General features: G+C 39.8%; 1 protein-coding gene across 2 annotated transcripts in view; it reads left to right on the plus strand.

The window, feature by feature from the left end:
- LOC101848152 (ATP-citrate synthase) overlaps positions 1 to 10,752 on the plus strand; it is a 79,379-nt gene extending 68,627 nt beyond the window's left edge. For both annotated transcript variants that reach the window (XM_005110016.3, XM_013088950.2), the window contains exons 25-31: positions 431 to 585; positions 1,702 to 1,852; positions 2,526 to 2,669; positions 4,032 to 4,145; positions 5,539 to 5,621; positions 6,369 to 6,445; positions 8,474 to 10,752. In XM_005110016.3, the coding sequence (XP_005110073.1) occupies positions 431 to 585; positions 1,702 to 1,852; positions 2,526 to 2,669; positions 4,032 to 4,145; positions 5,539 to 5,621; positions 6,369 to 6,445; positions 8,474 to 8,589 (840 nt within the window). In that variant the 3' untranslated portion in view covers positions 8,590 to 10,752. The remainder of the gene's footprint in view (positions 1 to 430; positions 586 to 1,701; positions 1,853 to 2,525; positions 2,670 to 4,031; positions 4,146 to 5,538; positions 5,622 to 6,368; positions 6,446 to 8,473) is intronic.
- The last annotated feature ends 530 nt before the right edge of the window (positions 10,753 to 11,282 follow it).

Raw genomic sequence — 11,282 nt, forward strand, 5'->3', positions numbered from 1 at the left:
TTCCCAGTGACAAAATTTAACTTTCGGGCCTCTCCAGAAGAGACGAAGTCATTTTTACGTGATTGCGCATCGGACACACGTCCCTGACAGATAATACCTCCTGCGGGGAGGTGAGAAACAGTTCTGTGTCGGATGCGACACAGATTTTACCATTAGTCACATTTTAACAGAATTCCCAGACTTTGGAGAAGCCTGAGGGAAGAATTTTAAATGCAAAAAAATTACAAGATCTGTTCTCTGTCGAATCCGAACCCGGTAACTATTGTATGAGAGGTGAATACCTTTACCTCTAGACCACGAGAATCCCCCTTGTAGTTTGATGAAACCATGACTTTCATGTATCAGAGATATATATGATACATTTGTAAGTGGTTACGGTGCCACAGTATTCGTGTAGGTATGAAAAGCTGTCCCACTTTCAATTTTTCAGGAACTGGGTTTGATCAGGAAGCCAGCATCCTTCATGACCAGTATTTGTGATGAGAGAGGCCACGAACTCCTGTATGCAGGCATTCCCATCACAGACATCTTCAAGGAGGACATGGGCATCGGCGGAGTGCTCAGTCTGCTGTGGTTTCAGAGAAGGTTCGTTTCCTCGTGTTTTGGCAAGTTAAAAAATCTTAAAGCCTGTCCATCTGCTTTGCTTTCAATGAAAACAAATATCCATTTATCTTGGATACAAGTGTATTTGGGATTGAAGGAGGTGGGGATCACCTAGTTTCAGAGGTAAAATTAGTGAGAAAATGGCCACCAAAGTTTAGTTATTTCCTAAGCTTGAGAGTCCGCGGAAGCCTAAAATTTACATCTTTTTTGCCTTTACTCTACATTTTTCAGTAAAATCCACACAGAAATGTGTTCTTTAATGGGCATGAAAGGTATTGAGCCAAAAAAACAAAAAGTCGATACAAAATTCCTGAACCTGCGGAAAAATGCCAGTTTCTTCACTTTGATTGTTTAGACGAGCACCTGATTTCACCACGCTGCCTCACATATTTTTTGGAGGTGCATATCTTTCCTCGCAAATTGTAAGATTATGCAGTGGCAGATGTACCTCCAAAAACAAAGAAAGAAAGATATAAAAGAAGTTGATAGTCGAGCAGACTTTGTGCTGTTGAAGCTAGAAAGGTGAGCAAAGTCTGATTCCCAGTAAAGACTTCTCTGTTGACTCCCACCCCTTGGCGCTCGTATGACCTTATGCAGTTGTGAACGCCGTAAAACCATCTACTAAAACTATCTTATCTTATCTATTACCTATTTGCGGTGGCCGAATTTTGCTATTCAAAGGGCTTTTTAATGGCTGCATCGATTGACATGCGGTTTTCGCCCAAAGATTCTTTAAAATATTCTCCAGATCATGACGCCCTTCGTTTTTTTCAGTTTTGAGACAGTTTTGCTGCAAAAAGCTAAATTTCTTCATTTCACTGATCGCTTTTGTAGGCCGACGCTTCTGTCTCTGTAATTTTAGAAAATCCGGTGCGGAAGTGATATTTTGTGAGGCGCATTTTGTTTTGAGAGTATAGATCTAGATCTAGACATTCTAATTTTTTGCTTCTCTCAAGATTTACTGCTTCATTCCAGTAGAGTGTAAATATAGTAGCCTAGACCAATGACTTTCAGTTTATGTTAATGCACCGATCATTCCTTTCCTCGAAAGGGGGCCCAGCTAGTATCTTATATATGTTTTGTCTCGTCCCCTCACAGACTGCCACGTTACGCGGCCAAGTTCATTGAGATGTGCCTCATGGTGACTGCTGACCACGGACCGGCCGTCTCTGGGGCCCACAACACCATCGTGTGTGCCCGCGCCGGCAAGGATCTCATTTCCTCTCTCACCTCTGGTCTTCTTACCATTGTAAGTTGGGTGCAGATAGTTGGTCGCTTTTAATTAAGCACAAGCGGGCTACCCCGAAAAATACTGTTTTGCGAAAATTGAAGGTAAAGTTTTTGCCCCTTGTTCAGTTTTTTTAAAACACAAGGAGAGTTTTCTGTATAACTAAACAATTATACACACCAATGAGACCAAATTTCTCTTTTTGGTAGGGCAATGCCCACTTTTAATGCAGGTTAAGATTTCTGGAACCCCCTGGGTTAGCCTGCTTGTTCTTGAAAGCGACCGATTCATTGCCTAATGTTTGTAATTTGCCAAGATTCTTTTTTATTTGTTTTTTTTATTTTCCAGGTGGGTTTTTGTTTGTAAGGGGGGTTGTGGGTAAGGAAAAGGAACATTTTTAAGAGTTACTGACCACTTTTGAATATTTACCTTTTTTCTCGTGTACATTTTATGTCCTAGTTACATGATGTATTTCTAGTCTTGTAAAATTTAGGCAATTTCAAATGTGTAATTTCGATGTATGAGTGGTCATGTGAAATAAAACTTACTTTACTTTGAGATTGGTCATAAAAAATGAATGTGTCTTGCAAAAATATTTTCATAGTTTGTTGAACACTTAGTGTCATCTCCCCCCGCTAATAATGTGGAAATGTAGAATTATATTCTCAGTGCCATGGGTTTTGACTGTTCACAGGGAGACCGGTTTGGTGGTGCTTTGGATGCTGCTGCGAAGCAGTTTAGCAGTGCCCGGGACAGCGGTATTATCCCCATGGAGTTTGTGAACGAGATGCGCAAGAAGGGCTCCCTTATCATGGGTATTGGCCACAGAGTGAAATCTGTAAGCAAGCAAGTTTCTGTTTGGTTATCTAAGTCCTTTTCTTTACTTAGCGGTTTATATATGTATGGCAGTTGATTCAACTTAGCTTGAAATAAGTGGAGTTTTTAAAAAAATGTTGCCTGTTAATGAAACACTACAACATAACTGCCATGCCAAGGCAGACCGACGTATCTGCAAAAATTATTAATATTTTGTATCTTCGTTTAAATGGACACCTATACCCATTCTGCATCTTGTGTCAGAGGCAGGAAGACGTATCTGCACTACAAATATGATATTTCACTATGGCAAACAGACGTAACTGAAGGGCCATGCCCATATTTCCAATGGCAGTGCGACGTAACTCAAAATTTTAAAAAGTGCCGATACGTCGCTCTGCCTTGGCACGGCAGATAAGTTATAATAATGTTGCAGATGTCGTATTATTTCCTTCATTTGTTACCTTCAGTATTGTACTGACCTCAAATTCTTATAATGCAACTTACCTCACTATTTTATTAACTCTCAGTTGACACGCTCCCGTGTCTTGAAAACAGATTTTTGCATAGAATTGACCTTTCCCTTTTCACGGCACAGGCCCACTTCAGATATGGTAAAATGTTACACTACGTTTGTACTAAGCGTCACATTGTCTGAATATATGAAGTCTGAAGTATGATACTCTTAGACATCCCACTCCCCCTTCCAAAATAAAAATAGCAAATTAACAAAAGAGAACAAAACTGAAAAAAAAAACCTGTGAAAGGGGCTAACAGTCTCCCACCTCCCGGGGCGGTGCTACTGACTGAAATGTCTCTAGGCCATTCTCAAAGGGGGGACATTAATGATATTCTTATGCACAGTACAATTGTAATTGTAAATGGGCTGATTCATCAATGTCATGCTCATAACTGTGCCTGAACTGCAACAGGGAACTGCTGCTTTTTCTTTCCTAATCCTTACTATCGTCATTTTTTCCTCTACTTCTTTTGTATTTTTGTCACACTCTTGTGACCTGCTATTTGCAGGGTGCCTTGATAGTCGAAGGAGACTTTGTGCTGTTGAACCTAGAAAGATAAACAGAGTAAGCCCGATTCCCTGCAATGTAAGGACTTCTCTGTTGACACCCACCCCTTGGCGCTCAAGTGACTTTAAGCAGTTGTGAGCGTCGTAGAACCTCTACTAAACGAAAAAAAAAGAAAACTGTTACACTATGTTTATACTAAGCATCACATTGTCTGAATATATGAAGTCTGAAGTATGATACTCTTAGACGCCCCACTCCCCCTTCCAAAATAAAAATAAATTAACAAAAGAGACCAACCCCCCCCCCGAAAAAAAACCCTGTGAAAGTGACTAACCATCTACCCACCCCTCTGACAGCTGAACAACCCAGACATGCGAGTGGTGATCCTCAAGGAGTACGCCCAGAAACATTTCCCTGCTACCCCGCTGCTGGACTTTGCTCTGGAGGTGGAGAAGATCACGACATCCAAGGTGAGGAGGCCCGCCGTTCTGGTGTCGGGAACGCCATTCTGGCGTCGGGAACAACACTGTAGTGTGTGAAATTATAATGTGGGAAGACTGTAGAATGTACTGAAACTGTCACATCGCAGTCACAATCAGATTTCCAAGGTCTAAAATGGTTGCTTTTAAGGACAAGCGGGCTAAACCAGATTTCAGGGGTTTCCAGAAATCTTGACCTACACCAAAAGTGGGCATTGCCATACGTATAGAAGTTTGGTTTCATTTTTGTTTATATTTGTTTGGTTATAGAGAAAACTCTCCTTGTCTTTTAAAGAAACTGAACAAGGGGCAAAAACTTCACCTTCGATTTTCTCAAAACAGCTTTTTTCGGGATAGACCCTTGTTCTTAAAAGCGACTTTCTTGTTTGTGTTTGTGAAATTTTTGTTCTCACTGAATGGACTTAAGTCTGATCTTTGTTTTTAGCTATTTGCTAATCTTTGTAGAAGAAATTGTTTTTCATGTTTTATTATTATATTTTTCAAGTTAGTTTTTCTGTCTTGAATGTTTAAAGATCTCTTAGGATAGGGTGCTGTATGTCTGAGTGTCTGAGTGTCTGAGTGTCTGAGGGTCCGAGTGTCCGAGTGTCTGTGTGTCTGAGTGTCTGAGTGTCTGAGTGTCTTGAGTGTCTGTGTGTCTCAGTGTCTGTGTGTCTCAGTGTCTCAGTCAGTGTCCGAGTGTCTCAGTGTCCGAGTGTCCGAGTGTCTCAGTGTCCGAGTGTCTGAGCGTCTCAGTGTCTGAGTGTCTGTCTGAGTGTCTGAGTGTCTGAGTGTCTCAGTGTCTGTCTGTGTGTCTCAGTGTCTCAGCGTCTCAGTGTCTCAGCGTCTCAGCGTCTCAGTGTCTCAGTGTCTCAGTGTCCGAGTGTCTCAGTGTCTCAGTGTCTCAGTGTCTGTGTGTCTCAGTGTCCGAGTGTCTCAGTGTCTCAGCGTCTCAGCGTCTCAGTGTCCGAGTGTCTCAGTGTCTCAGTGTCCGAGTGTCTCAGCGTCTCAGCGTCTCAGTGTCTGAGTGTCCCAGTGTCTCAGTGTCTGTGTGTCTCAGTGTCTGTGTGTCTCAGTGTCTCAGCGTCTCAGTGTCTCAGTGTCTCAGTGTCCGAGTGTCTCAGTGTCTCAGTGTCTCAGTGTCCGAGTGTCTCAGTGTCCGAGTGTCTCAGTGTCTCAGTGTCTCAGTGTCCCAGTGTCTCAGTGTCTCAGCGTCTCAGTGCTCGCTGGTTTTTGTGCTCATTACCATCATATCTCGTCTTTTCTCTGTTCCTTTTATAAAGGGGGGGGGGGGGGGGGGATATGTTAGAATTGTTCAAATTGCATCGCTAGTACATGATGTTCGGTTCAAGTCGATGCTATAATTGTTTCATTTGTGTCCCCACAGAAACCGAACTTGATCCTCAACGTGGATGGAATGATCGGTGTTGCGTTTGTCGATCTCCTCCGCAACTGTGGCTGCTTCACAAGGTACAGGCTTCGTTTTGTGTGCTGGAAGTTGAGCCCCCCCCCCCCCCCCCCAAAAAAAAAAATTGATAAAAATTGACCTATGGATGGACAAATGTCTTGTTTCTGTGATTTCAGTACTTTGACGAGAGCCTGATTTCATCACACTGACCCATGTATTATGTTATTGACTTAAAATAATGAACAAACATTTTTCTTGTTGAAATATTTATGTCATGACGCGGTAGAATCAGGCGCTCATCTAATTTTGGGCATATAGAGTTATTGATATCGTCTTATATCTTATTCATTTGTCTCACTTTTGATGAAAAAAGTACCGATCTAGCTTAAATAGAAGTCAAGATATTTTAGACTGAAGGAAGTGGGGGTCACCTGGTTTCAGGGGTAAAATTAGCGAGAAAATGGCCGCCAAAGTTTGGTGACTTCCAAAGCTTGAGAGTCCTTGGAAACTGAACATTAACATTTTAATTAAAATCCACCGCAATGTATTTTTAAATAGACATAAAAGGTGTTGAGCTTTTAAGATTTAAAAAAAGTTTTAGTAAGAGTTTTACGGCACTTGCAACACAATAAGGTCACATAAGGTGTTGAGTCAACAACAACAACAAAATTTCGATAAAAATAAAAATTGCCATAGGGGAAGAAAAATGCCAGTTTCCAGTTTCTTTGATTTCATTATTCTGACAAGCGCCTGATTTCCCCCTCGATGCCTCACATTTTGTTGATGAATGTTGCTGTGTCTTTCCACAGGGAGGAGTCTCAGGAGTTCCTCGACATCGGTGCTCTGAACGCCCTCTTTGTCCTGGGCCGCAGCATGGGATTCATTGGTGAGTCTCGGTCTTCTGCTGGTTCTGCTACTTTAGTTTTAGCAAAGATAGTACATAACAAGATGGTCCACTCTGCCTAAAAAGTGTCCACCGGAAGCCCACTCTTTGCTTCAGATGACGCTGCAGTCTGTTTTGAAGCTCTCTTTCGTTTCTCCAGAAGAAGAATAGGAATAGCACCTCCTTGCGTGCGCAGATCAACTGCTGTTCATCAGCTGTTGGGGTTCGTTCAGTGCGGAGTTTTAGGTTTTTAATTTTAATGACGTCTTGCCTCACATTCTAAAGTCAAATTAAACGAAGAAAACACTTCCGGAAGAGGCTTTTTGTCAGCGTAACCAAAAAAAGCGTTCTTCCGAAATTTGAATTCTTATTAAAATTCAAAAACTTGTTAGTTTCACTTTGATTTTTTTAACACAAGTAGGGTAACTCTGTTCGCAAAGGGTGCGTATTTGTGAAGAGGGCGCCACCGAATTTTGAGGACACTTTTTTAATTGGCTCAAAGAGAGGAGTGAACCCTCTTGTTATGTAGACTCTTTGGTTTTAGTACAGGTTTTACGGCCTGCTCCCGAGTCTGTAGTGTTGCTGGATCGCTTCATTTGTCTTGTAAAGTTTTATTTTGGCGTCACAAAAACTCAGTTTTAAAAATGGTCTGAAATTGGCCGGATTTTAGGTATGAAAAATGGCCATAAAACTTTTTAACCCATAATGATATCAACACAATTTAAACTGTTTTATGACCAATAAAGCAAGGGCTTTCGAATGATAGTATTTCAAAGCATATCAGACAACTTTGAAATTTTCACTGAACTGCCCAGTAGGCACACTGCAGATTCAGGGTATCAGAAAAGGGTTTCATGGGTTTTTAGTTTTAGTAGAGGTTTTAGGACGCTCGTGACTGCGTAAAGTCATTTGAGCGCCAAGGGGTGGGTGTCAACAGGGAAGTTCTTACACAGGGAATCAGACTTACTCTGCTCACCTCTCTAGCTTCAACAGCACAAAGTCTGCTTCGACTATCAAGGCTCCCCGGAAATAGCAGGTCACAAGAGTGTGACAAACATACAAAAGAAAAAGAGGAAAAATGATGATAGTAAGGATTAAGAAAGAAAAAGCAGCAGTTGCCTGTTGCAGTTCAGGCACAGTTATGAGCATGTCATTGATGAATCAGCCCATTTACTAAGGATTAAGAAAGAAAAAGCAGCAGTTGCCTGTTGCAGTTCAGGCACAGTTATGAGCATGACATTGATGAATTAGCCCATTTACTATAACTATTCTACTGTGCATAAGAACATGGTTAATGTCCCCCCTTTGGGAATGGCCTAAAGACACTTCAGTCAGTAGCACAGCCCCAGGGGGTCACTGGTTCTGCAAGCATACAATATATTATTATAGTTATGTGCACAGATGTGTGAGGGAAGTGTGGGTGTGTATATTGGTGTGCACATGTGTGTATGCATGTTTGTGTGTGTGTGTATGTATGTCCGTTGTTAACTCCAAACCAATGTGCCAGGATCTGAACAATAAAGATGTATTTTATCTCATCTTATCATTCCTCTCATCAGGAAGAAAAATGCTGGCCTCAAATTACCCGATGAGAATCTAAATTTGTATAGCTCTTACCTAATGGGGTTTTGTTTTTGTACAGCTAGGTTTTTTGTGGGTTTAAAAAAAAAATGTGATTAGTTTTGTTAAACAAACTTAAAGTGCTGAAGACTGAATATATGGATTCAGCTCATCTCTCTCATGAAAACCACTAGGTTTCTGTTCTTATGTAGATAGGTTGTTTTGGGTTTTTTTCAATAGAAGAAAAGAAATTAAGTGAGGCTGTAATTTAGTGTAATACTCATCAGAGGAGTTGCTAACAAAAAAGTTGAACCCCACATTGGCCAATCTGTTTTGAATGAAATTTTCTGTTTGGATTATCGTATCGTTTTATACCATCTTCTATAACATTTGTTTTGAATAAAATTTTCAGTTTGGATTATCGTATCGTTTTATACGAATCTTCTATAACTTTTTTTCTCTTATTTTCAGGCCACTTTTTGGATCAGAAGCGTTTGAAGCAGGGATTGTACCGCCATCCATGGGATGACATCTCCTACATCATGCCCGAGACAAACAACACTGAGGCGAATTCGGATTCCATTTGAGCAGTGTGAGCAGTTGTATTGGTCTGAGAGTGAAGTGAAGTACACGTTTGTGTTCCTCTCTGTTTTAGATGGGAAGTTCTTGAATGAAGCTTTTGATAACTAAAAGAGATTTTTTGCCACTGTGATTCATACGAGTGTGTGTGTGAATGAGATTGTTGCCATCCTTACAATTGGTCGCTTTTAAGCACAAGGGGGCTGTCCCAGAAAATGCTGTTTTGAGAAAATCAAAGTGAAAGTTTTTGAACTCTTGTTCAGTTTCTCTAAAAAAAACGAAGGAGATTTTTCTTTATAACCAAACAATACACCTAAAAGCGACCAATTTGGTGTTCAATTTGTAGTTTATTTTTTTCCTATCGATGTCATAGAAGAATGTTCACATAGATTTCGGATAGAAAGTTCTTGATCTGAAAATCATTTTCACCATCGTGTGTTGGAAAAATTTGTATGAGAGATTTTAATTTTGTGTAATGAGTATGTGAAGTCTGTTTTCAATTCCTACTCACTGATGGGTTGTTTTTTTTCTATGGGTCTTATTTACGTCATGAAACAACCGCCAGCATGCTGCAATTTGTAAAGTTGATTTTTTTCTGCGAATTATGTGTTCAGGTTCATAAAGCGCAGTTCGAGGTTTCAAAGAATTTTACTTTGAGTTGAGTGGCTGTCGATTTGGTGCCCTTTCCTGCAACGCTGGATGTTGTTCAACGCAAAAGTAGGCTGTGAATACGGATGTTTCACGTCCGTATTGTTGAGATTGTCTTTTCTTACGATCACATGCCGAAGAAAGAAGAATACACTACGAGGCGTTGGATTGTTGTATCGGCCTGCCTGCACGTATTGTGTAACCCCAATATGTTTGTGTTTTCTATTCACTTTATCAGCTTCTGTGGACTTATGTTTTTACATCTATTCATTTTGGGTCATTTTTTGTTACTCATTGCTTTTGTAACGCTTTTTGATTTATTTATTTCGAATGTATGGTCACATTTTCCTTAGTTGTGATTGCAATGGTTTGTCATTGATAATAATTTATGTACCGTTTCATTTGTTGTTAAAACAAACAAAAAAGCCACGTATATATATCTATATATATATGCTGTCATTTTGTTTAAAAATTCTGTTCTGTGTGATATTTTAATCTTTTTTATTTTCTTTTGAGCATGTGATTTTTTAAAAAGTGGGACCATGTAAATGAAATTAACTTACCGAATACGCAAGTATGTCCATTGAGTTTTTGAGTAGGGTCATGTGGAAGTGTGTACTGATATTGAAATCTAAGAATGGTGTGTAAAGTAAATTTGCTTTCCTTACAAAGAGTTACAAGTTCGTGTGCCTGATGTGCTAGGTGAAGGTTAGTGTTTTCTCAACATTTTGCTCGACCATTTCCACGCTCTGTGGTCTACTGACTTTATGGAACAGTGTTGTTGGGTTTTTTTGAGCTGCGGTGTGACTTTTGAGAATGTTCAGATTTTTAGTCAGACTTGCTGTGAAAATGGCTCTGCAACAGAATTTTTCTTCATCGTGTAGAAATGAAATGTGAGGCAGCGTGGTGGAATCAGGCTCTCGTCAATTTTCGGGCATGTAGAGTTATTGGTATCACCTTAATAAAGCTTGTTCACTTGTCTTTATTTGGATGAAAAAAATATCCATTTATCTTGAATACAAGTCTAGATATTTGCGAATGAAGGAGGTTGGGGTCACCTGTTTTCAGAGGTAAATTTAGTGAGAAAATGGCCACCAGAGATTAGTTATTTCCTTAGCTTAAGAGTCCGTGGTAACTGAAAAGTTACATTTTTTGTGCCTTTAATCAACATTTTTCAGAAAAATCCACACAGAAATGAATTCTTTAATGGGCATGAAAAGTGTTGAGCCAAAAAACAAAAAAATTTGATAAAAGTTCACAAACCTGCAGAAAAATGCAGGTTTCTTCACTTTGAACATTTTGAGGAGAGCCTGATTGCACCATGTCTTGACACAAATAATCATGTCCAGTTCCAGCTAGCTAGCTAGCATTGTTAGCATTTAGATGGTGCTGTATCACACAGGACTTGTTTCTGTTCTTTGTTATCTGGGTCTTATGATAAGAGTGTGTCGCATTCTTGCTAACTTTTTTTTAGTACTACTTATGGTTAGAGACAACAGTAAAAGAGGGAGTGAAAAAAATCTGTATTTGACTTTGTTAAATTTATTTCTGAATGTGAGTGATGCGTTGATCCTGACTGATGATTTTGTTCTGTACCGTACTATAACTGACAACAATCACTTCATTCATACCTACCTGGTTTGTTTTTGATTGGTTGAGACTTTTATTTAAGAGCTTTGCTTGTCTGTTGAACAGTTCTTAGTTCTGTTCTACTTTTCTTTCAGTTCACTGGCTATATGAAGTGTATGATGAAAGGAGGGAGTCAGAGTAGTCATGTGGGTGGTTGGCGGGTGCTCTGGTGTGGTTTGCTTCTTCTTTCCTATCAAACATCTATCGTCCTTATCTCCACTACTTCTTTTTTATGTTTGTTACTCTCTTGTAACACCTCTCATCTTCTGGCGCTCATATGACCGTATGCAGTTGCGAGTGCCGTTAAACATCTACTAAAACTAAGAGTAGTCATGAGAGCTGTAAAAATCTGACTTGAAAAAAAACAAGTAATCTTTAAAGAATTAGCTGAAAGTCAGGCTTATTTTATTTATTAATAATAATA

The sequence above is a fragment of the Aplysia californica genome, unplaced genomic scaffold (genome assembly GCF_000002075.1).
Source record: "Aplysia californica isolate F4 #8 unplaced genomic scaffold, AplCal3.0 scaffold00842, whole genome shotgun sequence".
NCBI lineage: Eukaryota > Metazoa > Mollusca > Gastropoda > Aplysiida > Aplysiidae > Aplysia > Aplysia californica.